The sequence below is a fragment of the Muscardinus avellanarius genome (genome assembly GCF_963383645.1).
Source record: "Muscardinus avellanarius genome assembly, chromosome: 1".
Lineage (NCBI taxonomy): Eukaryota > Metazoa > Chordata > Mammalia > Rodentia > Gliridae > Muscardinus > Muscardinus avellanarius.
This window is the reverse complement of record NC_137786.1, coordinates 217,128,089-217,153,666: the sequence shown is the minus strand read 5'-3', so window position 1 is coordinate 217,153,666 and position 25,578 is coordinate 217,128,089. Positions and strand designations below refer to the sequence as shown.

Genomic DNA, 25,578 nt, shown 5'->3' with positions numbered 1-25,578 from the left:
GAAGAGAAAGAGAGAAGAGGAGAGGAGAGGAAGAGAGGAGAGAGAGAGGAGAGGAGAGAGAAGAGAAGAGGAGAGGAGGAGAGAGAAGAGGAGAGGAGAGGAAGAGAGAGGAGAGAGGAGAGGAGAGAGAAGAGGAGAGGAGGAGAGAGAAGAGGAGAGGAAGAGAGAGGAGAGAGAGAGGAGAGGAGAGAGAAGAGAAGAGGAGAGGAGAGGAAGAGAGAGAGAGAGAGAGAGAGAGAGAGAGAGAGAGAGAGAGAGAGAGAGAGAGAGAGAGAGAGAGAGAGAGAGAGAGTGTGTGTGTGTGTGTGTGTGTGTGTGTGTGTGTGTGTGTGTGTGTGTGTGTGTGTCCAGCCCCCCAGCGCAGAGACAGGGCTACCTGGAGCGGAGGTAGAAGCCTCCACTCTCCCCTCAGCCCAAAACCAAGCTGGGATGGGTCACCCAGGGAGTCATCCTGGAGTGGTGGCCAGGGAGGGGATCCCAGTTGCGGGAACCTACTCCTCAAGGAAATATCCTTTGTTATTTGGGGCACCACCTGCTATCAAGTAACCCTGCTAACCGAGAGGCTTTAGGGTGTAGACAGGGATGCGTGCGGGGCAGCTGCTGGGAGCACTGCAGAGACCGACTCGTGCGTGGCAAGTAGCAAGGAGCACTGGACCCTGATTCAAGGTTCGGCCACCGCTCCACGGGGCCTTTCCCTCAGTGCTGGGCTGGTTGGCTCCTCTGTAAACAAAAGCGGGAATGGGGTGGTATCAGAAGCCCTGAAGGCTCTGCCAAACACGTGCCCCGCCCTCTTTGCGGAACCCTGTAGGGGCCACGCGGAAAGGCCGCAGGAAGGCACCAAAGGGCGGGAACAGCCGCGTAGAGATCCCTGCCCGGCTTTCCCTTGCTGGCTTCGACATTTTCTCGGCTCCCTCCACGCGCAAGTCACTGCCAAGAAAGGGTGAAAAGTGATTGAGGTCTTCTGCTTCAGTTGCGGGGAGACCACCGACCCCGGCCTCCCTGAGAGAGGGCGACCGCACGGAAGAAGGCTGTCTCCATCTTCCGCGCTCCGCCTTCGCCTTGCTGGTTCTTCACTCCCTCCCGGGCGCCAGCGACCCGGAGCTGGCCGGCCAGGCAGGAGCGCCCTGGGCGGAGGTGGACCCACTCCGGGAGCCGGTCCTGGGCCGCGCACGGGGGAACGACTGCGTTTAGGTGTCTGAAGCTTGTTACGCGACCTCCACTGGGGTCCCCTGCCCCCACCCTCCCACCTACCTCCCCAGTCTTGGGTATCTGGGCCCCAAAGGTTCAAGAAGTCAAGAGCCTGGGAAAAAAATGCACTGTGCAAATATATGGACTTTATTTGTCTCCGTTTGGGAGCCTCACAGACATATCCAGGTAAAAAGATAGTTAAATAAAACACCTTCCGCTATTGCAATGCAAAAATAAATATCAATCCTTCGACCGCAGCAGCCGCCGCGCTGAGTCCCATCAACCCGCCTAACAATTATAAAAGTGTTCAGCGAGAGTGTGCTGGCGTGAGTGTGAACAGGTGTGCGCTGGGGGGCACGGTGGAGCGGTGTGCAAAATCGGAGTTGCAACCCATCAGACTAGGGCGTGGGACGGCGACCCAGGCGACCCCAGGCCGACTCAGCGCGGGCCGCCCCCCCGCAACACACTCACAGCGGAGTTCGTACTGGGAAGAGTTAAAAAATAAACATTTACAAGGGCGAAGAAAGCGGCCCCCCTCCCCCGGCGCCCCGAGCGCGCTCCGGGCGGGACGGCGTAGCCAGGGGCGCTCGCACCAGTTCGCAGCCGGGCGGGAGTGCACGCGCGCGGGGGTTGGCGACGCCCTGGGGGGCCTCGGGGGCCCCCATCCCCGCGGCCGCGGGCGCGCTCGTCCCTCCGGGGCCGCTCACAGGGCCGAGTCGGAGTCGCTGGAGTCCAGGCTGTTCCTCAGTTTGCAGCTGCTGAGCTGCTCCCTCTGCAGCGACAGGCTCTGCGTGCTGCGGCGCAGGCACTCCAGGCTCTGCAGGAACGACTTCTTGGCCTTCTCCTCCTCCATGGGGGACACCCCCTCCTCCTCCACCTCCTGGATCTCGTCGAAGGTCACCGGCTGCGTCTTGAAGCGGGACTGGCGCGGCCGCCGCAGCCGGCCCTTGCCCTTGGACAGCTTGGCCGGCCGCACGGGCTGCGGGAACTCGTCCGCCAGGCACACGAAGTGCGGCATCACCGCCTGGTAGCTGGAGCAGATGCCCATGAGCTCGCCGGGCTTGGCGGCCGCCATGGCGCCGCCGGGGTCCGCGGGGTCGGGCGGCGGGGCGGCGGGGCTCTCCGGGGGCGGCCGCTGCGCCGGGGCCCCCCGGGAGGCAGCAGCCTGGGGCTCGCCGGTCGGGGGATCCAAATCTGCTGCGGGGCGGCGGCGGCCCTGGCGGGCCCGGGCTGGGCTCCTCGGTGGGCGGGCGGCGGGCCCGTCGGGGCGCGGCTGGGGGGCGCGCTGGTCCTCGCTGCGCTCCGGGCGCTCGCCGCCGCTGCTGCCGCCGTCTGGCCCGCGCCGGCCCGCTCGCCGCTTATATAGCCCGCTCAGCCCACACGGCGCGGCTCGGATGACAGCGAATGCCATTTAAAGCGTGCGCGCCCCGCGCCCTTCCGCCTGACGTCGCCCCGCCGCTCTGGGAAAGTAGCGGCCCCCTCCCCCGCGCCCGCCCCCTCCCCGCCCCGGAAGGCCGGCCCCGCCCTCGCGGGGATCCCGGGAGCCCGAGGCTGGGAGCGCGCCCGTGCGGGGTCCTGGGGTCTCCCGGACCTGCCCTTCCCGGCCCCCTGACCCCAGAGGCTCACACTCCAGGTCGTTCCGCGGCGGCCTCTGCGCCCCCCGCCCTGGCGCAAAGCAGCTCCTGCCTCTCCTGGCAGGAGGGAGAGCCAGGGCGCGCGGCTCCCCAGGGCCGACTTCTCCTCCGAATCCTTGCCACCCCCTTCACACACACACACACACACACACACACACACACACACACACACACACACTCACACGAATACAACACACCCCATTATTCCATTCCTGCTCCTTACTTCCCTAGTCTCTATGTTTGTCTCCTCTCCCTCTCTCCCCAAGTCCCTTGGGCACCCCCATTCATGGACTGGAGAGCCACACTTTGGATATGCCGCTAACAACGACAGTAATAATAGCTACCATCTGGAGCGCTTTACTCCAAGCCAGCCAGTGAGCTCCGTTTTACATACATTATCCTCCTTCGTCCTCATGCAAGCCCTGTGAGGTAATCAGGATTCTCTCGGTTTCCCCTATGAGACAAGGGAGGCCCAGGGGGATAAGTAACTAGTCCCCTGGTAAACTGATGGAACCGGTAGGATGGACTCCAGCGTCCACGCTCCATCAGCCCCCAGCTGAGGGCTGCGGCCGTGCCAGCGGGTCCCGGGGCAGCCCCTGTGCCCTGCCCTGGGACTCCCTAGGGCTCTGTGAGCCAGACCTCAGCCCTGAGCTCACAGGGCCACTGGTGGAAGGAGTCAGGGGGACCTGGCCTCCATTCCTTCCACACCATTCCTCGAGGCTTCTTGAGAACTTACTGTGTACCGGCTCAGGAAGAGAACGGAAGGAAACAAGAAGAGGGCAGCAAGGCCTTCCTGAAAGGCCGTAGAGGGTGGGGGAGAAGACCATGAACAGGCACACAAACGCCCTGCCCTGGGGAGAGGAATGCAGAGGGAGAGGGGTGCGAGCGGTTCGCCAGGAAGGGCTCCTCAGAGTGGGTGGCATTTAGCTGACACTTGAAGGACAATGATAGCACCACTAAGGTGCTATTATTAAGAGGAGCCACCCTCTGTGAGTTTTGCCTTAAGTGTAAATATTAGCTATTGCATTTCATCTTCTCCAGAAACTTTGAGTAACAAGCAGCACTATTTCCATCTGCAGATGGGAAAAGCTAAGCAACCTGTCCCCAGGGTTCTAGCGCTAGAAGTGGCAGAGCCGAGCTTTAGCCGGCAGCGTGGCTCCCAGCCCTGCTCTTACTGCACTGAAGTGGTTTGTGGTGAACTAGGAGGAACCAGCCCTGTGGCCAAGCAGGAAGAGGGTGTTTGGGAGAGTGTCTGGGCGGAGGGGTCCCTCCCTAGTGCTAAGGCATTAAGCAAGGCTTAATTTGGCTTCTTCCATGCGCGGTGGAGGGAAGCCTGTGCGGTCAAGGTGCAGTGGGTGAGAGCACGAGAAGCAGGGACAGTCATTTAAGACTCTGAGGCATTAGTAGGGCTTTAGAGGGTTTTGAGGAGGGAGAGCTACAGCCTCCAGTTGATGTCTCTCATAACGTCCTCTAGCCAGGCATGATGACACATGCCTGTAATCCCACTTGGGAGGGTGACAGGAGAATCACAGGTTCAAGGCCTCAACAACTTAGCAAGAACTTATTTCAAAATAAAAAATAAAATTGGGCTGGGATGTAGCTCAGAGTTAGAACACCCCTGAGTCCAGTCCCCAGTAACACACACACACACACACACACACACACACACACACACACACACTGGGGAAGGGGATGTGGTTTGGAGGTAGAATGTCCCTGGTCAATCACCAGTAGCAAAAATTGAAAATTAAACAAACAAAACAACCCCACTTTGGTTGCAGTGTGGACAGGAGCCAGGGAAGCAGTAGGGAGCCCACGTAGGTGACACCGCATGACCTCAGAGGACGCTGAAAGCTTGGTAATAGAGATCCAGGGAAATGGTCAAATGTGGAGTTTATCTGACGATAGAACTAAAAACCTTTCTGATGAGTTAGACGGGAGTGTGGCTTCACTTCTGTGTGTTTGGCTTGGGCAAATGTTAGATCCTGATGCGTTTGGTTGACAGAACACCTTGCGGTGGAGAAGGGTGGAGAGGAGGGCCATTGTGGATTCTGTAGGCCACTCACCAAAACCCACCTCCCACTTAGATGAGGCTCAAAATGCTCACACCAGAGCCATGTTATGTGAGAGAGAAAGCAAAATCAATTTTTATCATCTTAAAACCACTGTAATTTGGAGATCCTTCCTTCCTTCCTCCCTCCCTCCCTCTTTCCTATTTTTCTCTCTTAAAGATGGGGTCATGGCTGGGCATGATGGCGCACACCTGTAATCCCAGTACTTGGCAGACTGAGACAGAAGGATCAAAAGTTTCAGGCCAGCCGCAGAAACGTAGTGAAGCCCTCCATAACTTAGCTAGACCCTGTTTAAAAAAATTTTTTAAAGATAAAATTGAGCTTGGGGTATAGCGTAGAGGTAGAATGGCAAGAAAGAAAGAAAAGAAAGAAAGAAAGAGAGAGAGAGAAGGGAGGGAAGGAAGGAGGAAGGGGAGAGGAAAAAGAAAAGAAAGAAAGATTGGCCTCACCATATTGTCCTAAACTACTGATTTCAAGAGGCCCCTGGATGACCGGCTTGGAGCTCCTTCAAGAGCAGTTTAGCAATACTCTAATATCAAAATTGGTACCAGAAGTAGGACTCTGCCATGGATAACCCCCCTCAAATCTGTGTCACTGGCTTGCCCAGCTGGTGGTGAGCCATAGGGAAACAGTGACCCCACTGGAAGCTGGAAAACTGGTGGCCACTGCCCCTCACTATGCTGGGACAGAATACTTACTGTAAACATCACATACGATGCTTCAGAACACAGAACATAATGCCTACTGAGCCTATCAGTCTAGAAAAATGGTCAGAAGAGCCAAAGACATTTGCATGTGCTGACTGCTTGATGCTGCTTTTAGCACGAAATTACAAGAAAAAGACTGGATAGTGTACAAGAAGAAACAGACGTAGAGAAAAATCCATAAAATTGGTGTTCTTGGGGTTGGGAAAACCAACTGATTTTGTCTAAGAGTGGGGCTGTGGTTCAGAACCTCTCTCAAAGTCTATTAAGCCAAAGATAAAAGCCAAAGAAAGAAATCGCCCATGTGGCAACGCATTATATTAAGGGTGTTACCTTGTTATCCAAGTCTATTTGGTTGAAATGTCCTTAGGGTAACCTTCATTGTAAAATAGCAAGAAAGAGATGGGTCAGTCACAGAGGACAGACCTAATAACCCTTGCCAGGAAAGGATCTGTTGGGTATGGTTACTGGTACATGAAACTAATTAGAACCAGAGAGGCCTGAAGCCCACTCAGTTTCTGGAGGAATTCTTTTTGCCAAAAAATTACATAGTTGGACTGCAAAAGCCTGTGATTATTCAAGCCCAGATCAGAATCCAGACAGGACAGGCTCTCATAGGCCATGTTAAAGGCAAAGCCAGGGGCCAAAGAGACTCGGACAAGGGAGTCACCCCACAGAGCCTCCTCTACTGCTGTGGCAGGGAAGTCCTCCTCAGTCTAGAGGTGGACTTTGGGGGGGAGGGGCTGGCTCATATTTCCCAGCTTCCCCTGCAGCTAGGGGGTCATGTGTCTGAACTCCTGTGTGGGATGTGAGCACAAGTGGTGTGGCTGAGACACAGGGAAGACACATACAAGACCCTGGGGTCAATCCCCAGCACCACAACATACATACATACATACATACATACATACATACATATCATGTCATCACCGAGGAGGTCACCTCTGAGCTGAGGCCTCTGCAGGCAGCCAGACCAGCTTGTCCAAGACCCCACAGTGAGTCCACAGTAAGCCTCACTTGCCCAAGAAAAGATTGGTGTTTTTCCCATGCCATGTGTCTCCCAGTACACTGGCTGGAAGAACAGTAATGAGGAACCCGCAGAAGCTTCCTGTTAAAGACGGCAGTGCCACTGTTAACCTGGGTCCCTTAATGGCCCCTTAATGACCACACGGAGCTAGGCTGTCTACCAACTTGAAACATTTCCCTTGGAATTGTGAGAAAACCATTCTTTGAGTAATTTACAACTCCTCTAATTTGGGGTCCTTTTATAATATCAACTTACTCCTGCCCTAAGAGACCCATGAGACATCCTAGGTAACTTAGATAGTTAGGCACGCTGGGCAAAGACCCACCTTCCAGACAGAAGGGGCTGGGACCGGCCTGCACTAGGAGGATCAGCCAGTCAAGAGCTGGAAAAAGCAGTGTCCAGTGGGGTAGGAGGGATACCAAGAGAACATGCCAGAAGCCAAGGGAAGGATGTTTATAGGAAGAAGGAGACTGGTAGAATGGGAGCCCAGAGACGGGTTCTAGGCTAGCTCTACCAGGACTCACTGTGGGGCCTTGGACAAGCCACTGGTCTGGCTGCCTGCAGAGGCCTCAGCTCAAATGTTACCTCCTTGGTGACAACATGGTTTTTAAAATTTATTATTTATTTATTTATTTATTTGGTGGTGGTTCCTGGAAACCCTTCTACCTCCGGGCTACACTCCCAGACTTATCTTTTATATTTTTTTAAATTTGGAAACAGGGTCTCTTAAGCCATCGCGGCTGGCTTCGAACCTGCGCGATCCTCCTGTCTCCGCCTCCCAAGAGCAGGGATTACAAGCGTGCGCCACCAAGGCTAAATTTAATTTATAATTTATTTATTTACTTATGGATTGAACCCAGGGTCTCGTGCACGCTCCTCAGCACCACGTGTCTTCCCTGTTGTCTCGGTCGATGCTCTCACTTCTGCATCCCAGTAAACCTGGCCACATAACTCAGAGGAAGGAAGGTTTATTGGCTCACAGTGTGTTGGAGATTTGGGGTCCAGTCCACGTGAGGCTGGCGTCTTTTGTATCTCAGGGCATGGCGGCAGGAAACAGAGAGAAGGAGAGAGCGAGGGTCTTGCTTTCACATCGTGGAGGCAGGAGGCAACGCAAGCAAGAGGATTCAAAGATACAAGCATAATCCTGAGGCCACAGGACCCGGGACCCACCTCCTCCATCCACAGCCACCAGCCTAGGTTACCACCCAGATAAACCCTCACAATGGATTTGTCTCCTGATGGGATTACAACCTTCCTGACTCCATTATCTCAACTTAGAACCGTTTATGAAGTCTTCAGAGGATATTCTTTATCTAACACCTGGCTACCCTATTTAAGGCTACCTGTCAGTTACTCTGTCTCCTTTTTCTGAAAGGACTTTATTGATTTCTGTCCTGTTAGCCACTGCCTCTCCCCAGCACCAGACCCAGAAGAGCTCCAGGGTCCCTGTGGAATGGATGACCACCATGCTCTCCTCTCTCCATAGCTTCCAGCAGGCCAGAGAGGGGGCTATATCACCTCCATGGGGCTTAATACACACAGCTTCTGAGGCTCCAAATTTCCAGGCCAGAGAATGAGATGTCCCAAGTCATCCTTCCTCATGGAAGGCTCCCCACCCTGGCCCAGAGCAGTGAAATTTAGAAAAGGGGTTTGAGCTTCATAGAAAAGGTCCCAAAGTAATCATGAGATCATTTGGCCTTGGGCTCTGATCACAGGGGCCTTTAGGAAAAGGGGAGTGGGAAGGGGGGGACACTGAAGCCTCCCCTCAAAGACAGGAGGCAGGGCTGGAGGTATAGCTCAGTGGTACAGTGGATAGGTAGGCAGGTAGGTAGCTCGATTAGATAGATGATGATAGATGATAGATAGATGATAGATAGATAGATAGATAGATAGATAAAAAGACAGGCTCTGAGCTCCCACACCCTGCCAGGCTTGCTCTGTGACCTCGGGCTGGACGCACCCTGAGTCTGTTTCACACCTAGAAAGCCTAACTAAGGCCCCAGGAGTCAATGGTTCCAGTATGGGAAGCACCTTGCACTGTGCCCAGCATGTCTTAGGCATGAAATAAACATACCCTTTGCTCTTGTGATCTCATGCCCAAATTTCCCCGGCCCCCCGACTTGGTTGAGCAGACATCAGGGCAGAGCTCCAAGCAACTGCTGCTCCAGAGGGCATGGGGGTTTGGGTGGTTTGTACCTCTCAGCCTGACTCATAATTTAAAAGAGGAAGCTGGACAGCGCTGTGGTGAGCTACAAGTCCAGCTGCCTCCAGGGGCGGAACTCCAGACAGAATCAAGCACAAGGGGTGAGGTGGCCCGAGGGGTCTTGGGGGTAGCAACGCTTCTTTCAACAGCCCCCAGCTCTAGTCTTCCTCCAGAGGCCGAGGGACCAAGGCCTTCTGCTGGGTAGTGGAATGAGGAGCGGTGGGCAGGCCCAGGGCCACCAGGGCTGCCCAGGAGTTTGGTCCTGGTCCTGGTCACCCTCTGGTGTGCTGAGTTCCAAGGCTAGGAGCTCTGGGAGGGATCAGTGTCCTCTCTCCCAGCAGAGGCCATGTTGCCTCACCTGGCCACCCTGGGACCATCTCCACTAAAGGGGATGGACAATCCCTTTTCTCAGTAGGGTCAGCAGAGGGGCACAGAAATGTCATCTGTTGATGACCTACTGTGTGCCTGGCACCGTACCAATGGTGCTTTCTGCACACCGCTCCATGTAAATCACCCTTTCTGCATCCTTGGAGAGGGATCCTGGCATCATCGCCATTTGACAGATGAGGACGCGGGATGCTCCAGTAGCTCACCAGATCACTCTAAGTGCTAAGGGCAGATGCCGGAACTCACAGCCAGGTCAGCCCAGCTCAGTGTCGCACCAGGCACCCTGCTGTCTCTGACATGGGGACAGCACTGGACTGAAGGCAGCCGGCCGGGCTTTGTGTGCCAGCTCCTCCACCCACGCTCTGTGGCCTTGATCTAGCCACCCCCATCTCTGAACTGCCATCTCCCTACCACCTCGCCCACACTTTGGCTTTGGGGGCAGACATGGGCTTTAAAAAGTACCCGCCAGTGTTTTAGCTGTTGGCAGGGTGATCCAAGGAGCCTTCGGTGGCCTGGGCTGGATGGGAGCAGGGATGAGGAGTGGGTTCAGGGGTGCGGGCCCTGGAGGATGCAGGTCAAGGCAGGAAGAACCAAGTTAGTCCTCCTCTGCTTTCCTCTTGGGGAGGAATGAGAGGCTGCATCAGACCAGACCCACTGCCAGCCAGAAGCCTTGGCCAGCTGGGGACACCAGTCCCTAGGAGTCTCCCCAGGGTGGGTCTCAGGGCTCTGAGCGCTCAGTGAGGTGACGGGTTTCCCAGACAGTGCTGTTTGGGTCAGTCTGCACTTTGGGTGTTTGGGACCCAATCACTGTGTGTGCGTGCGTGTGTGTGTGCGTGCATGCAAGAGAGAGAGAGAGAGAGAGAGAGAGAGAGAGACAGACAGACAGACAGACAGACAGACTGACTGACTGACTAGGGGTGGGAAGGGACAGCAATGAGTGCAGTACCCAGGGCAGGCCAGCCAGCTGCAGCACCTCTGGGGGGGGGGTGTCACGGGCCCCGCCCTCAGCTCCCCCTTATTGCCTACTCCACCCCCAGTGGGCCCTGGCACAAAGCCCATGACTTCAGCATCCTACCAACTGCTTCTGCCTCGCTCAGAATTAGCACCTCATCTGGTACAATTGTGAGTATAAAAAGTGTTTTGATAATTTTGCTGGAGGGTTGCCATGACAATCCCCAGCAAGCTGCAAGAGGGTATCAGCATGCATGAGCCAGGGAGAGGAGAGCCAGAGAGGCAGAGAGGGGGTGTCCATGAGACACAGAGCTGGGAGAGGAGCTAGAAAGCCCCCAGTGACCCCCCCAGGGCGAACCACCAGCCCCCAGCACCCCATCCAAGTCCTCACTCGCCGCCCGAGCTGTCTACTCTGGGCACCTTGCGCGGGGTGCAGGGGCACCAGCTGCTGGCAGGTGGCTGAGGTCTTCATGGCGGGCTGCTCCCATGGGGTGGGGGTGGGGAGGCATTCTCTCTCCTAGGAGGAGTCCCAGGGAACACCAGGCTGGGGGTGGGCAGGGAGATGCTTGGGGACCCAGAGGGAGCAAATCCTAGGGAAGCCTGAGAATTGTGCCCAGCCTGTGGGCCCGGCTGTGCTCACGGGACTGGTGGGAGCTCATTTCCCTGCCAATGGCCTGCTTCCCAGCACAGCGTCCCCAGCCCAGCCACAGTGCCTCCATCCTTCCCAGGGCTCTCCTCGAAGCCCAAGCACCCACCCCTCAATTTGGAACCAGCAGTCCAAGAATCACTATGTGGCTGAGGGTCAAATCCTATATTCTCTGTGGCCCTTGAGCTTTGAAAAGTAGTTTCTCCTCTGCGACCTCAGCAAAGCAAGTAGATCTTCACTGTCTTTTGAGATGAAGACAGAGCCCAGAGAGAGGAGAGGACTAGACCAAGGCCACACAGCAAGTAGCAAAGCAGAGTCAGGGAGGAACTTAGTCCTGGACTTTGCCTCAAGCCCCACCACCTCCTGGGAGGACATATTCTCTGAAATAGGTCCAGTCTGACACTATCCCTTCATGTATGGACAAGGAAACTCAAGTGCAGGGACATCCCCAGCTGGTAAGAGGAAGCCTGGACTTGCAGCCTCTGGCCTGAGTAGTTCTCTGACTCTACTGAATTACAATGCAGGACCACAAATTCCATTGAGCTACAAGCCCCAAACACTTGCTAATGTTCTGAGACAAAGCACAAGTCTCTACTCAGGAGACTGATGCAGGAAGGACTGCTTGAGCTTAAGAGTTTGGGCTCAGTCTGATCATAGCCAGACTCCATCACAAAGGAGAGGAGGGGTGGGGGAGGGAGGGGAGAAGAGAAAAAAGAGAAAAAGAAATAGAAAGAGAGGAAGGAAGGAAGGAAGGCAGGCAGGCAGGCGGCTCACACTTGTAATCCTAGTACTTGGAGGCTGAGGATTATCATAGGTTCAAGGTTAGTGCACAATAACTAAACGAGACTCTGTTATAAAATTAAAAAATGAAATAGGGCTGGTGTAGCTCAGGAGTAGAATGCCCCTGGGTTCAATCCCTATGATGAAGGGGGGGAGGGGAGGACAGAGAAAGGAAAACCAAAGCACAAGTCTCTGCCCTGTTAGGAAAGCCCTCTGGTCCTCAGCAAAGTTCTCTGGACCAGAGGCGAGAGGGCCGCGGGTTTCCCAGGCAGCGCCAAGTCCCTGCTACGGCCTCGGCCTCGCAAGGCCTCTTAGCTTCAGCTGCGACTGCTGTGTGGCCTTGGGCAAGTCACTCGGGGTCTCAGAGCCTCGGGTTCTGCGCTGCCAAGAGCTGATGTGGTCAAGGGTGTAGCTGCTGAGTCAGGAGCCCCAGAGGAACATCTTCCAAGTCCTGGGAAGGGTTGCCCTGGAACAGCAGAACCTCGCGACAAACGCACCCTCGTCCCTCTGGAGCCTGGTTCCGATCCACCATGGGTGGGGTGGGGGTGGAGAGCCAAAGAGAAAGCACGACCGATGGCACAGACACCTGCAAAGAGCCGTCCACATAGCTCTGGAAATGAGGGGCAGCGTGAGGAGCAGCTTGAAGGGCCTGGTTCTGGGGCTTACCAGAAAGTTCTTAGCACTGTGAGACTGTGGCAGTCTTGTGCCCCCTATACTTCTCTAGGGTATTAAATCAAATTTGATGATTTATGAGAACACTCTGCGGTAAACCTTAGAAAGTTTTTTAGAAGGCTGAATGTTTTAATGGATTATAAAAAATAGGATTGAAATGTTCTCAGCCTGGCCCTGTGACAGGACACACGATCAGCCTTATACACAGCTACTGGCCCCTCTTAGGAACCCAGAGTCTCCAGCTGCCCATGGATACCATAGGTGTTTGCTGTCTCTGCCTCTCTGAAATGTTAGGGCAAATTGGGGGTGGGCAGGGGCTACTCCCAGGGCACCCCGCTCAGGACAGCCCCTCTCCAGTAGTCCCCACTGATGGAAGGCAGCTTTCCATTCTTACTTCCGCAGCAAAAGCTGCCATGTGTCCAGCTATTGCCTTAAAGGGACACACAGGGGATGGGAGTTAAAGAAATGAGGTTTTCCTGAGTGCCTACTTCCTGTCCAGCACCAAGGCAGAGCGCTTTGTACCTCTCACGGCGCCTGTCAGCTCATCCTCCGAGATGGTACTGACTGTCAACTCCAAGCTTCTGTTCAGAGTTGGAGGGAACTTCCCCCAGGCCACAAAGCCAGCCAGAGATGGTGCTGGGATTCAAACCCAGGTCCATCCAATGACAAAGTTCTTCTCACCCATCAGCACCTCCCACGTGGCGGCTCCTGGACCCAGCAGGGAGGGGTTCAGTGGGGAGACGGAGTGAAGAAGGAGCTAGCCAGGCCTGGGAAGGGTCTGGAATTCTGGCAGCCAGGGTCCGCTTCCCAACAACTTTTGCAGAAAGAAGATGTCCTCCAGTACAGGGGGCAGAGTCTGGGGGTGCGGTGCAGAAGGAAATGTGGGCAACAGCCAACCCCGCTGCCCCTTTCCCATCCCAATGGCAGGAGAAGGCATGGGTGTCCTCCCACAGGTGCCAGCATGCAGGCCCGGGGACGTCAGCTGTGACCTCAGGCAGGAGGCGCTGGGAGCAGCGCACTTATAGCACCCAGGCCTGGTGAGCGCACCATCAGCCCAGTCCCCGCATCTGAAACTAAAAACCACTCTAAAGAGACAAGGAAGAAAACCACAGAGGCTCAGCTAATGGGGTCCAAAGAGGCCAAAGGAAATGGGAGAAAACTGGGCAGCCAAAGCGGGAAGGGGCCTGGAGCAGGAGCTGGGAAACTGCGTTCAGACCCTGGGGATGCGGATCAGCAATGGGCCATGTGAGGATCATGACCAGCTTTTTAAAAAATCACAGAGCCAGGTGTGGTGGTGCAGGCCTCTAGACCCAGACTTGGGAGGCTGAGACAGGAGGATTGTGGGTTTGAAGCCAGCCTCAGCAACTCGGGTGAGACCCTGTTTCAAAATAAAAAATAAAATAAACCTTAGAGTGTAGCACAGAGGCAGAATGTCCCTGGGTTCCATCCCCAGTACAAAAAATTTAAAAATCATATACTACCAAACTAATGCATGTGTATCTATGTTCATAGCTGCACAATTCACCATAGCCAAACTATGGAACCAGCCAAGATGTCCATCAACAGATGAATGGATTACAAAACGGTGGGATATGTACACAATGGAATTTTACTCAGCCATCCAAAAAAACCTCAATTACACCATTTTCAGGGAAATGGATGGAACTGGGGGACATTATGCTAAGTGAGATTAGTCAGTCACAAAAAGTAAGGAATCGGATGCTTTCCCTAATATGTGAAAGCTAGGGTGAATGGGGTCATAGGAGGAACTCCAGGTGAAAATAGAGATCCTATAGAGGAGCAAATTAAGACAGCCTAACTATGGGGATTGGGGGGGGACTCTTTAAAGCGCACGATGTACTAATTCATATCATAGTCAACCACTAAGCCAAGCATGAGAGGGAGGGATGGGGAGGGGGTGGGGTGGGGACTGGGTGGTGGCTGGCGGGGTGATGTGTGCATTTATGTCTACACAAGTTTTTACTTCATTATAATGTATAAATACAATGCACCAATGAAAAAATTTTAAAAACCATATACAACAGAGCCGCGTGGAATGGCACACACCTATGATTCCAGTGCTTAGGAGGCTGAGACAGAAGGACAGCAGGTCTATGGCAGACCTTGTTTCCAAATCGAAGGCAGACCCTGTTTCAAAATAAAAGACACTGGAGGTACAAGTGAGACGTAGAATGCCTCTGAACCCAATCACAAGTATATAAAAAATAAAGAATAATCAGCAGTATTAAGAGACAGACAGACACCGTTTCACTCAGTTCTTTCAACAACCCTAATAGGTGGGGAAACTCAGACTAGGAAAATTTCCAACACTCACACTGTAGTAAATGAAGAAGCTGGGACTAGAACCGGGTCTACTGGACACCAAAATTTGCACCGCAGCACCACCCTGCCTCACACGCAGCTCACTGGCGGCCTCTCCTCTGAATTTTGGACTGAGTGACAGCGTGTGGCAGGGGACACAGAGAGTGACAGCGTGTGGCAGGGGACACGGCTTATGTGGTAATGAGGAGAGGGTGCTGTAATCCCAGAAGGGAAGATACTGGAAAAGCAGTGTCCACCCTTGTCCCAGCTTCTGTCTGTCTGTCTCTCTCTCCCAAAAGAGTAGGAATGGTAGACTTGCTATGGTTGACTTGCTGGGGGGACACAGGACCATGGGGAACCTGGCCCTCTCTTGCACACTTTCAGACCTGCCTGCCCACAGACACCGTGCACATGGGTCAGCTCCCCCCCACCCCCCGTGGAAAGGATGCCTGGGCTGGGAAGGGCCAGCGTCCATCCCCTGGAAGCACACCGCCTGCTGCCCATGCGCAGGCTCAGTGCCGGAGCCAGAGATTCTCCTGGCAGCTGGCAGGGGCCAGGCCTGCTGTGCAAGGCCAGCCTTCATGAGGGAGGATTAAGAAGTCCGACTGGCCCTGGCTGTAACAAGCCATGGTCTCTGAGCATCCAGCTTTACCGGTACTGACACTGGTATTCCGCCTCACAGCTGAGTTCTGTGTCTGTCTGTTTCTTGCTCCAGCATTCAAGGAGAAGGGATGTTATTGACCCCAGGAAACCCCACATCTTTCTCCTCACCCTTCCCAGAGGTGCTCACCAGGCCACACAGCAGACCTCACACTTGGGCTCCTGCAGGGTTCCCCCCACGTCTTCCTACCTCCAATCCCATCCCCACCTCATCTTTTTTTCTTTTTTTTTTTTGTGGTACTGGGGATGGAACCCAGGGGCATTCTACCTCCAAACTACACCCCCAGCCCTATTTTTTATCCTTTATTTTGAAACAGGGTCTCACTGAGTTGCAAATGGCCTCACTAATAGCTGAGGCTGTCCAAGAACCACAAACCACAATCCTCCTGTCTCATCCTCCTGAATGCTGGGATTACAAGCGTATGCCACCATGCCCGGCTTCTCCGTCCCATCTTGATAAATTCATTTTCCTAAAACTTACCCACCTAGCTGCCTACCACCTAGTCCTCTGCCCGAGCAGCCTCCCTGGCCCAATCCCACCCATCCATCTCCCCTCCAGCTTAGCACTCCTCACACAATCCTGGACACAGCTACCTCGGGCCCTTCACTGCCCATGAGTTTTGCAGCTGTCACTTTGCAGCCCCCCCTCCATTCCCCCAGTGCTTCCTCTGCCAGGAAGCCTTCCCTGACCACCCCTCCACAGGGTTTCCGCCAAGTCCCACCGCACACACTCATGGCACCCGTCACTTCACTTTCAGCCTAGCACCGAGGTTCTTCAGCCGAGTCTTGTTTTCTGAACAAAGGATGCAAAATATACCAATGATGCTGACGCTGGCTGCAGTGGACGGGGTTCTCGCTTCCCGTGGGTCGGGGCCAGGGCAGCTGCCGCTTGAGGAGGGCAGCTTTGTAGAATCCTGAGGGAGTGCCGGGCACACAGGAGTTTCTCAGACACTCAAACACCACTGGGAGAACAGCAAGCACAGTAACTGGCGCGCCCTTTCTGGGAAGCTATTTGCATTATGTATTCAAAGCCTTAAAAGTGTGCATAGCCTTTGGGATCTGGGCCAGCGACCCCACTTTTAGGAATTTATTCTAAGAAACAGTCTCGGATGTGCGCAAAGGTTCAGCTCCAGAACAGCGGTGCAGGGCCGCACCAAAGCCAAGCGCAGGGGCCGTGTCTCCACTTCCTCGGTTGTTGGGTGGGGGCGAAAGTAGCGTCTTACCTGTAAGCTCCTGTGAGCATCGGTAAATCAGGAGGTAACAGAGGTAAAGCGCTTCAGACAGTGCCTGGCACATGCTCCAGCTCTGTAAAGGTGTTTTCTGTTCTTTTCATTGTTTGTATTGCGTTCTGAAGAGGCTAAAGCCTGGGCTTTTGTTTATACCCTTATTAGCCTGCCCCCCTCCACCCAGGCTCATGATTCCCAGATCAGAATGTCACTAGTAGTAAAAACAACACAGACATCCACAACAGTCTAAATATCTAACACAGAGACAGTGGTTGGACACAAACACGACGTGATGCAGCCCCGAAAGTGATGTTATAGGCCAACAGTCAATGTCACGCACCAAGGCGCATACGTGGAAAAAGGCACGAGACCGGGAATCCAGTGGGATGTACCTTTTAAGAACACAAATGTGTAGAAAAATATGGACTGCAAACTGTGAAGATGTGTCATCGCTGGCTTATAAAGTTACAAAATGATTTTTCTTTTTATCTTTTCTTCTTAGATTCTTGCAAAGAACACGCGCTCCTTTTGTGGTAAGGAGAAAAACAAATTTGGAGAAAGAAAATAAAAGTCACATTGGTTTACTTCTATCTGCAAGGGAAGGGATTGTGCCTTCCTTTTATATAGCCCCCACAGCAGCTAACACACAATCTCTGGACATAAAAGCCCCAGTCTTGAACAGCATTCCAGCCAGGCAGTCTCATTTAATCTTCCGGGCCGAGGTGTTCTGTACAGTTTAGAGACGGCCCCGAGTGCAAGCAAACAACGTGGCCGACTGGTTAGCATGGGTATGTCTGAGCCTGGTCCCTCGGTGACCCAGTTGCTGGGCCGGGAGACGTCGAGAACTGACCTCTGCACGGGGGGCGGGGTGGAAGCCTGGACCGCAGCCAGGGATGGTGCATTAGGAGACCAATTACCCAGGGGCAGCATGTGGCGGGGCTGCCAAGAGCAAGTGAGCATGGGCGTGAGACCACTTTGGCATCTGGGAGCTCTCTCCAGTTGGATCTGAAGAACTTCCGAGGCGAGGCTTAAGTGCAGTTGAATCTTAATATGACCAGCTCCACTCATGTGCAATTTTCACTCAGGCCATCCTCCTAAAAGCTGCTGCTTTGCTCACCCCACAGCTCTGCTGACTGCAAGAGGCAGGAGCCTGCTAAGGGGAAGGGCAGGGTCGAGGGGCCATCCTTCAGCCACAGAGGGACCGCCTACCCAGCCTAAGGGTTAAGGTTGGGGTTTGCAGTGTGTGTCGGTGTTATACCACTGTCAGGTGCACGGCGTGCACGACACCCGGCCCTTGCAAGGTCTTCCAGAGGAGCCTGCTTCTCATCCTGAAGGCTGGCTGGCTGGTCCAAGGTGGCTGAGAAAGGGCAGGGCTGGGATGTGAGGCCAGGTCTGCCTGACTCAAGCCAAGGCTCTTTCTGGATTCTGATCCATATGGAGGCTACAGCAGGGGTGGGATGTCGTGGCTGCTCCCTGATTCTACCCTTGTAGAGGAGGGGGGCTTGTCCTCCCTTGCAAGTGTGAATGGGGCGGTCCTGCCCGAGGCTGGCCAGCTAAGGCTCCTGTCCACTTGGTGCGGCTAGCAGCACTTTCACGACGATGCCATTCCAGGCGTGACTAGGATCCTTGCTACATTTCCAGCCACCTAGCTGGTGTAAGTAGGGCAGTCCTTGGAGGGTTCCTCAGCAGACACTGTGACCTTCTGGTGGACTCCCAGGTTTCCTCGTCTCCCTATCTCCCTAGGTTTCCTGGAGTCAGCCGGGCGTGTGACAGAATTCCCCGTTCCCAGCTGCCTTGCTCCCTGGGCCCTCTTGGATTCTGCTTGCCGGTTCCTGGGTTTTTCTCATCTGTTCCTATGGGAGAGCAGTCTCTATTGTGAGCCCTCACTGACTGGGGAGCCGGGGGCATGCCTTCACAAGGGTTCAGGGCTCTCCTCTCTGGCCCACCTCATCCCAGGGGGCAGCCTGGGAAGGGTGAAGAGAAAGGAGCCACGCATCCAGCCTCCTCCTCCTGGCTCCTCCCTCTGGGCTAGCTTGTCTTTGGCTCACTTCAAGTGAACAGGGGTTAAATGCTAAGAGCTGGTGTGTGTGGGGGGGTAGTGGTTCTGCTAGGAAGAAATTGGTGGCTAATCCCTCAATACATTTTCAGGAGAAATATTCCAGGAGAGGGGACGAGGGAGCAGCCTCTGTGCAGGTCTGCTCCTCTCCAGAGTCCTGCCTGGGCATCCATCATCCAGCCATCTACAAACAGAGCCCCACCCAGTTTCCGTTCTCTGAGAGCTGGTGGCAGAGGCTACAGTTCGGATGGAGACTCCAGGAAAGCAGCTCAGTCTCCATCATGACCATCCGAGGTGGCCAGGAGTCGGAGTCAGGAGTCAGGCCACTGACTGTGTGGGAGGCTTTGGCAAGATGCAGCCTGAGGCTGCCAGGCGGGAGTCTACGGAAGCTGGTCGCAGGGCTGGGGATCCTTGGAGCACTGAGCTACGGGCGCTAGCTAGTCACAGCACGCTCGCCCACACCCTTCCTGCAGTGGGCGGCTAATTGCACCCCGGTCACGTGGCCACCAGGGCCCGCAGCAGCCCCACTTCCTCCTGCTTCCCTGCCGGGAGTCTTTAAGGAGCCAAGAAAGCGCAGTGCAGCCCTGGGGCGCTGCACCAGCCACTTCTACTACCTTGGACACAGGTGCCCTCAGGCCTCACTAATGTCCACCGGCCAGCCCACCGGGGACACGGGATCCCAGAATCCGCTAAGTCCTCCAGGTGCCTCAGGGCTCATGGTTAAAACAACGACGCCTGGGATCGTTGCCGGGCTGCCTCCCTCCCCTTCCTTTCCCTTTCAGATATCACAATGCATACCCAGGGCCAACTGTCAGCAGGGCCCTGCCTAAGCGCTGACACATCCACACTCCTGGAGGCCGCAGGAGAAAAGGGACTGTCCCATGCTGGGAGCGTGACATCACAGTTCCCATGAGGGGTGTGACAGTACCAAGTCCTCCTCACTCACAGGCATACCTCTGCCAGCTCCACCGTGCTCTTGACTAAACTCTCCAGGAGAGCTGGCTGCAGAGGGGCTGCCCAACTCACCAAGGTTCCTGGACTCTGCCCCGCCCCCAGCTTGAACTGACAAACAGCCCAGCCCAACATGGGGCTCTCTCCACAGTCCAAGAAAGCTGTTATAGCAGGAGGCGTGTGACTACTGAACCAGCTGGGAAAAGAACCATTAGCCTGTGTTCCACTCTAATAAATAAACATCAAAGTCATTTCCCTATTGACCCCCAGACACAGCGGCACAAATTTGATGGAGGTCTGTTATGAGGGTTTCTTCCACAGAGAAAACGGGAGGCAGGGGAAGGGGCAGTTGTAAACAGTCCCCTGGAGGGGAGGGTGTGGGTGGAATCGTGTATAAGTAAAGACTTAAACAAACACAATGCATCACTATGGAAACATTCGGTTTTTTTCAAAGGCACCGTTAAGAAAAATAATCAAGACTTCAGATTCAACACTACAAGTGTTTATGACCAGAAAAGGCAAAGTGGGTCTTAGATATTCCGTAGCCAAGAAAAAGCTGCCAGAACTCAAGGAAGAAGTATTCCCCGCAGGGCAGGAACCCATCACTTGTCAGGACTTTCTCTGAAACTCTCCAACGGGCGCATTCTGCTCACTGCAGGGCCTTCTTAACTCTTTGGGGGTTACCATGACATGAGCAGGAGATGGTGGTGGTTCCTGAGGACTGGGTCCAGTCAGACCTGCCACGAGGCAGGGCAAGGACGTCATCCATGGAGGCAGTAAGGAGATGGTGCTCCAGGGAAATGGCAGCTTCCTTAGCTGTGATGCAGGCTTATTAGGAGTCATCAGCGAAGGGGTGGAGTCAACATGGACGGAAGCAGGCACATCTGACATCTGACGCTGTCACCATCCAACCCTGCTTCGAGGCAAGCTGCCTGCTGTGAAGACATTTCTAGTGTGGAGCCTGACCTGTTGGGGCTGTCTGCAGAATGGTGTTGGTGTTGACAAGTATTGTAAAGAAGCCTCATACCGAGTTTGAGTGTCATTCAGAGTCCCCAAAATATCCAGGTACATCGGCTTCCTCATATGGTCAGAAAACACTTGCCATAGAGGTCGACTGAGCAATTTTCTCATTCACCAGAAACTGGGCTCTGTCCCCCAAGAATGCACTTCCCCAGCAAAATGGCCAATTGTGAGTCCAGCTGGCAGCTCAGTTTCTGACTGGGATATGCTAATGTTGATTAAGAAGAGATGAGACATGGATGCCTGTCTTGATTCACAAAAAAGCAAGGGGCAGCCGGGCGTGGTGTCGCACGCTTGTAATCCCCACGCTTGGGAGGTGGAGACAGGAGGATCACACAGTTTCGAAGCCAGCCGTGCTGGCTTAAGAGACCGTTTCCAAATAAAAAATATATATAAAAAAATAGGTCTGGGACTGTAGGCCGGAGGTAGAAGGGCTTCCAGCAACAACAGTGCCACCAAAAAAAAAAAAAAAAAAAAAAAAAAAAGAAGGGACAAGCAGGTGGCCGGCTATGACCTGCTCTGCTGGAGCAAGGACTGAGGCTCAGGTTCCCAGGGATGCCAGCGGACCATTCCCCCTCAAATCAGCATGGCTGAACACACAGTCCACAGGTTTAGGGATTAACCAGCTTTTTGGTGTTTATTTTTGTGGTACTGGAGATTGAACCCAGAGGCATTCTACCTCTGAGCTAAAATATACAGAGAGAAAAATTTCAAAATTTTTTATTTTGAAACAGGGTCTCACTAAGTTGCTGACAGCCTAAACTGCTGAGGCTGGCTGGGAACCTGTGATTCTTCCCTGCGCCACCATGCCCGGTAAGCTATGGTTTGAATTCCGGCTCTGCCATTTTATCTCTTAGAGATTCTATGGGAGTCTCTACAATAGAAATAGTATCTCTTTCTTATGGCACTGTGGAGAGTATTAAAGATTATGTGTTAAAGTTCCTACCGGCCTGTTGAAGCTAAAAAAAGGGGGTAGGGGCAACTAAAAGAACTAAGCCTTTTTTTATGCTATAGTTGTTACATTTGCTTTCTCTGCTTCATGTGTAATATTAGCAAAAGCAACTTCACCCTACCAATTACTGAGAGCTACTACCAGTAAACACAGCAACAGGTTGGTGCAGCTGCTGAGCCTGGCTGTCCTTTGTCATGGTCTACAACTCCTGTCCATTCCTAGACTCTCTTTATTCTATGATAAAAGTATCTTCTTGAAATTTCAGAAGGGATATTATCTGAGTGGTGGAAAGAAACAGCACTGGCAGAGCAAGCTTGCAATGACGGTATGAAACGACAGCTAAGATTTGCTGCTCTCCAACCAAGATACCCAGTTAGTGGCCCAACCTACCTGCTGGGGTGGGGGCGGAATTTGTTTCTCTGACTGAGAGGGGGGCGTCATGTGAGGAGTGAAGAGATCAAATGCACAGCTGACGCAAGGGGAGACCATGGTCCTACACTAGGAAGGGGATGCGAGAGACTTGGAACCATCTGCCAGCTCTTTCATTTGCAAGGAACAGAAGACGAATTTCCCAGTGTCATGCATCAAACTTATAACCAAAGCTAGCTGTACCGACCCAGCCAGGTTTTGTTGGCTTTAACAGAACAATGAGGAATTAAATAGACAGTTTATGTTTATGGTGATTTGTACCTTCCTCCCAGAAAGATGTAGTAGGATGCTCAAATTGTATGAAGCATTTAGTATTTTTTTTTTTTTTTTTTTACAGAAAGGAGCTATATGCATTTTAAAAAAAGAAATCTACTGAAAGAAGCCAGAAAGCCTGTCAGAGAACAGAGCCTGGCCAGGGATGGTGTCACATCTGAGCTGAGTAAGAGTCTGCCCAGCCTCTGGCACGTCAGCATGATCATGGGATCATCAGTCTCCAGCATGGAATGGAAACAGGATAAAAAGCAAGAGGGCACTAGAAATTTTCCCCACAGGCAAAGAGAGAAACTTTAACTCTCTTGACCTATTTCCATCCATTTAAATTCACTATCTTGTTCTCAGGTTTTCCAGATGGTGTTTGGAGTTAATCTGGCACACTGCTTCTGAGTCAAGGGGTCAAGGAGACATGAGCTTCTGTGATGCAACAAGGGCCAGCCACTCTGTTTTGTTTGGGGAACCTTGGTGACATCACAGGCTGACCCCTGAACCCGGGGACCTGTGTGTAAGGGAACACTGAGTCAGAAGAGAGCCTTAGTCACAGGCTACTGAGATTCAAGGTGAAGAGAACCATGAGGTAATTGGGTCTATTCCCCTCAGGACTGCTCCTGCTTCTATCTGGCGTGGGTTTAAATGACTCAAGTAATTCTCCAGGGGAAGCTAATCTATGTGGAACAGCTGTCACTAACAAGAGATCTGCTCTTTAGCCAAAATTTCAGCCTGTATCTTCAGTCATTCCTCTTGAAGGGACAGTTTTCTCTGAGCAGCAGTCCAGGTGACTGGCAGGAGGCAGTCCTCCTTCGTGAGGACGCCTGCGAGCTGTCTGGATGGGTCCTCGGGAGACTGACAGGCTCAGAGACTCTGTTAACACAGCGTCCCTCGAATGTGCAACTTTCCATTGCAAAAACATAGAAGCTAAGTTGTCAAGGAGCCAAGCCAGGCTTCTGCGAAGCCCTGCGAAGCCACCTTTGTTTGGGTTTCAGCAGCTGTCTGCCTACGGAAGGCTCCAGAGTCACTGACGCACATTTCTATCTCAACTTCGCTGTCATAAGGAACAAACATGTACAGCTTTTCCCCGGCAGCACAAGGCCATTCCTACTTTTCCAACTTACGGGGGAGGGCAGGAGAAAAGCAGCTTATGAACCAAGTCATCTGGGATCACAGCCATAGTTTTTAATTTACCCAAAGATAATGTGTGATTTGGGGAAGTGCTTCAGAATAACCCTTTCCATAGTGGACATGTTACCAACAGGAGCTTCTGGTGGCGCTCACTGAATAGGACTCGGGCTGGGGAGCAATGCCACCATCTTCCGCAGAGCCAGCTGTTGCAGCCTCTTGAAGCTTCTTCAGGTGGAAGGCTGCTGGGCTCGGCGCGGCCGTGCGCCCCAAGCTTCGGCAGTGGAGGCCCCACATCACCGCGGCACCCCTCTAGGGTCTGCATAAGTCGTTCGAAAGGTCAGGTTTACTCTCGGTTCTCTGGAGTGGTACTCCTTGGGCACTCGATGCTACGTGGAAATGTAAATAACTCTGACGTAAACAAACGCACATTTGCACCTTTCTAGTTCAAAGTGATTTACAACTTATTTATGAGGATATGAAATATTTCCATTTCATCCCTATCTCAATGAGCAGCAGTAAGCTCTATAAAGTTTTGTGAAAAATGTTCTTCTCTAAAATAAATTTCTACCCGACCCCACTGCGCTATGCCAGCTCCTATATAGTGAGGTCCTTTCTTATTTCCTACTGGTTCTTCCTCTCAGACTCTTGCCATTTTCTCAGTATCCTAAGAAAAACATAAAGGGGTAAGGATAAAAAGAGGTATGAGATTCTATCATCAAGCTAAGTGTTTGTACAGTAATATGCACACTTTAAAAATGTTCTGGCCAAGCTGGGCGTGGTGGCGCACGCTTGTAATCTCTGCGCTTGGGAGGCTGAGACAGGAGGATCACACAGGTTCGAAGCCAGCCTCAGCTACTTAGTGAGGCTCTCAGCAACTTAGTGAGACCCTGTTTCCAAATGAAATGTAAAATAGGTCTGGAAGTATAGCCCGGAGGTAGAAAGCCTCTGGGTTCCACCCCCAGTACCACCAAAAAAAGCCAAAAAACAAAAAATGTTCTGGCCAAGACAGGAATGGTAGCACATGCCTATAATTCCAGTATTTAGGAAGCTGAGACAGGAGAATCACAGGTACGAGGCCAGCCTCAGCAACTTGGCAAGCTCTCTTGAGACCCTGTATCAAAACAAAAAGTAAAAAGGGGTAGGGATGTAGCTCAGAAGTAGGATGCCCCTGGGTTGAATCCCCAGTAACACACACACACACACACACACACACACACACACACACACACACACCTGGCCTAAAAAGCACCGAGGTCTGGCTGTGGAGCTGTGGAGCTGTGCAGCTCAACATGATACTCAGTAGCTACCTGAATTTATTAAAATTAAAATTAATACTTAAAATTCAGTCCTTTAGCACGCTAGTCACCTTTTCTGAGACAACAGTCACATGTGGCTAGTGGCTACTAGAGACAGAGAAGACTTCCATCATCACCGAAAGTTCCACTCGACACCACAGGTGTGGAAGTCCCTTCTGGTATCAAAACTGCTCATCACAAGAGCAACCTGCTTGAAAACTAAGGCTTCCCGCCGCTGGAGGGACTCCTCGGTGGCCTCACCTGCCAGTCAGCTTGCGTGGCTCCCTCCATGATCAGCAAGGTCCCGTGATCCAAGGGTATCTTCACTCTCTCCACGTATGTGTAGTCCCCCTTCTCTTCCTAGAGAACAGTTCGCGGTGAGGCATGCTTTCCTTGAGCAATCATGAGGCAACGGAAACTGACGGCAGCTAAAGAGCGGGAAACCGCTCTTCCTCGGCCAGCTGTGGGGCCACAAACTGGCCCTGGTGCTGGGCAAGTTATGTCACCTCTCTGTACCGTCATTTTGTCACTGTAAAATGGGAATGCTGACAGTATCTGCCACACAGGCCGTTGTGAGTGTAACCACTTGGAGACTGGCATACGGTAAGTATGGTCAGAAGTAGCTCTAGGGTCATCATCATCTCCATCCAAAATGCAGGAGCCAGCTAGGGAGGAAGGAAAAGCCACATACGCGAGCATCCGCCGCTGCCTTATGGGGCGCTTTGCGCTCAGCCCTCTGGGGGAAGATGGCCTTTTAACAAGACTTGCTGGGCTAGTCGGCTTCACCTTTTCCTGATTTGTTTATCTGATTATTTCCTCATCACTGATTGGCACCTATGTTAAACTAGCCAGAGCCCTCCCCACGGCCACACTTGGGTGTTTTGGAGATATATTCCTGTCTCTTTCCAGACAATGGCAAGACTGTCTCTCACAAGCAAACTCTGGCTTGACCAGGACAGCATTGTCCAACAAAGCCTGGCTGTTTGAGCCTCTGAGAGCAGATCACAAGCC

General features: G+C 53.1%; 2 protein-coding genes across 2 annotated transcripts in view; both read right to left on the bottom strand.

Annotated features, from left to right (window-relative positions):
• Nucleotides 1–1,549: 1,549 nt before the first annotated feature.
• LOC308276490 (uncharacterized protein C11orf96 homolog) lies at nt 1,550–2,599 on the bottom strand (the record flags this gene model as incomplete). Its single annotated transcript, XM_080715290.1, is given in 3 exon segments — nt 1,550–2,473; nt 2,475–2,545; nt 2,548–2,599. Coding segments are annotated over 3 exon segments (705 nt in total). The 3' UTR covers nt 1,550–1,891.
• A 20,966-nt stretch (nt 2,600–23,565) lies between these two features.
• The window catches only part of ALKBH3 (alkB homolog 3, alpha-ketoglutarate dependent dioxygenase), a gene marked incomplete at both ends in the record, with an annotated part of 38,023 nt that continues 36,010 nt past the window's right edge, over nt 23,566–25,578 (bottom strand). Inside the window, 2 exons of the mRNA XM_080707593.1 lie at nt 23,566–23,658; nt 24,829–24,927. Coding sequence (XP_080563719.1) covers nt 23,566–23,658; nt 24,829–24,927 — 192 coding nt within the window. The remainder of the gene's footprint in view (nt 23,659–24,828; nt 24,928–25,578) is intronic.